Source organism: Cariama cristata, unplaced genomic scaffold, assembly GCF_000690535.1.
Source record: "Cariama cristata isolate BGI_N322 unplaced genomic scaffold, ASM69053v1 scaffold23898, whole genome shotgun sequence".
Taxonomy (NCBI): Eukaryota; Metazoa; Chordata; class Aves; order Cariamiformes; family Cariamidae; genus Cariama; species Cariama cristata.
In genome coordinates, this window is record NW_009629729.1 from 1 (window position 1) to 1,527 (window position 1,527).

Consider the following 1,527-nt stretch of genomic DNA (forward strand, 5'->3'; position numbering starts at 1 on the left):
ACATCCCCAGGCTGGGCTTGACAGGGCAGACCCACCCTGAGGTAGAGGGCTCCACTCCCCACCCCGGCCAGGGCATGGTGCCAGGGCAGGGGGGGCTGTCCCCACCCTGTGGTGGGTACACAAGCTGCCCCGTGGGCTCTGGCCCAGCTTGTCCCCCATCCATCCCGACAGCTCCCCACAGGGTACAAGCCTGAGCCACCACTTCTGGCTCTCATCAGGGTGACAGTGTTGTGCAGCCGGCTCTTCGAGTCACCCAGTTGTCACCCAGTTGTCACCACATCTCACCCCTGCCAGCAGTTGCCATCACCAGCCATAATACGGGGTCGCCTTGCAGAACCGCAACCCCTTGGTGGCCGTGTACTACACCAATCGAGCCCTCTGCTACCTGAAGATGCAGCAGCACGACAAGGCGCTAGCTGACTGCAAGCGAGCCCTGGAGCTGGACGGGCAGTCGGTGAAGGCTCACTTCTTCCTGGGCCAGTGCCAGATGGAGATGGAGAACTACGACGAGGCCATTGCCAACCTGCAGAGAGGTGAGCGGGTACGGTGCCGGTGTTTCCCCTGCCCTGCCCATCCAACGGGAAAGGGCCAGGGATGGTGAGAGGGAAGCTGGTGCTGGCTCTGAGATGCCCTGTCTCTCCCCAGCCTACAACCTCGCCAAGGAACAACGGCTGAATTTTGGGGATGACATCCCCAGCGCGCTGCGCATCGCCAAGAAGAAACGCTGGAACAGCATCGAGGAGAAGCGGATCAACCAGGAGAACGAGCTGCACTCCTACCTGACCAAGCTGATCATGGCGGAGAAGGAGAGGTAACGTGGCACAGTGGCTCCTGTAAAGGCTTTTTTTAGTGCCACGAAGCCCTTGCAGCTCTGTGCACCTTCCTGGAGGTGCAGGCAGAGCCCTGCAGCTAGGGCGGCAGCAGCAAGGAGGGGAGCAATAGCGTCCCTCCATCGCTTCTGATCTCCCTGCTCTGTCCTAGGGAGCTGGCTGAGTGCCAAAAGACTCAGCGGGAAGAAAATGCAGATGAGAGCCGGAGCCGAGTTCAGCTGGCCAGCATCGAGGCCAAACACGTGAGCGGGGGGCCGGGGCTGCTCACAGAGGCTGGGAGACAAGCTGGGGCTTCCTCATCCCATCCTCATCCCCATGCTCTGCTGCAGCTGAGGAAGCCAGGAGACCCCGAGGCAGAGCGTGGCTCCTCAGCCTTCCTTTTGTGGCTTGAGCTGCTGTTGCAGGGCTTTCGTGTCCCCCTGTGACAGCTGTCCCTGCTCTGTCGCCTCTTCTCCCAGTGCAGGGCAGCTGCCCAGCAGGGGTGACACCTGTTTGCACTCACCCAGCTGCTGTACCTGCTGTTTTCCAAGGGCCGTGCAACGTGAACAGCTCTCTGCCACATGTGGGTCTGGGTGCTGGCCTGGCGCAGGGGACTAATCCCGAGATAAAAATAGCCCCACAAAGGAAGGTTATTTTTAAGCTGGATCACTCCTGCTCCGTGGTTCAGCCTGGAGCCGTGCGAGTGCTGGCTGGGGGC

The 1,527-nt window shown here is 61.1% G+C and overlaps 1 protein-coding gene across 1 annotated transcript in view; it reads left to right on the forward strand.

Annotated features, from left to right (window-relative positions):
* Window positions 1-322: 322 nt before the first annotated feature.
* STUB1 (STIP1 homology and U-box containing protein 1, E3 ubiquitin protein ligase) overlaps window positions 323-1,527 on the forward strand; it is a 2,474-nt gene continuing 1,269 nt past the window's right edge. The window contains exons 1-3 of the mRNA XM_009705291.1: window positions 323-533; window positions 646-811; window positions 982-1,072. Coding sequence (XP_009703593.1) covers window positions 392-533; window positions 646-811; window positions 982-1,072 — 399 coding nt within the window. The 5' untranslated portion in view covers window positions 323-391. The remainder of the gene's footprint in view (window positions 534-645; window positions 812-981; window positions 1,073-1,527) is intronic.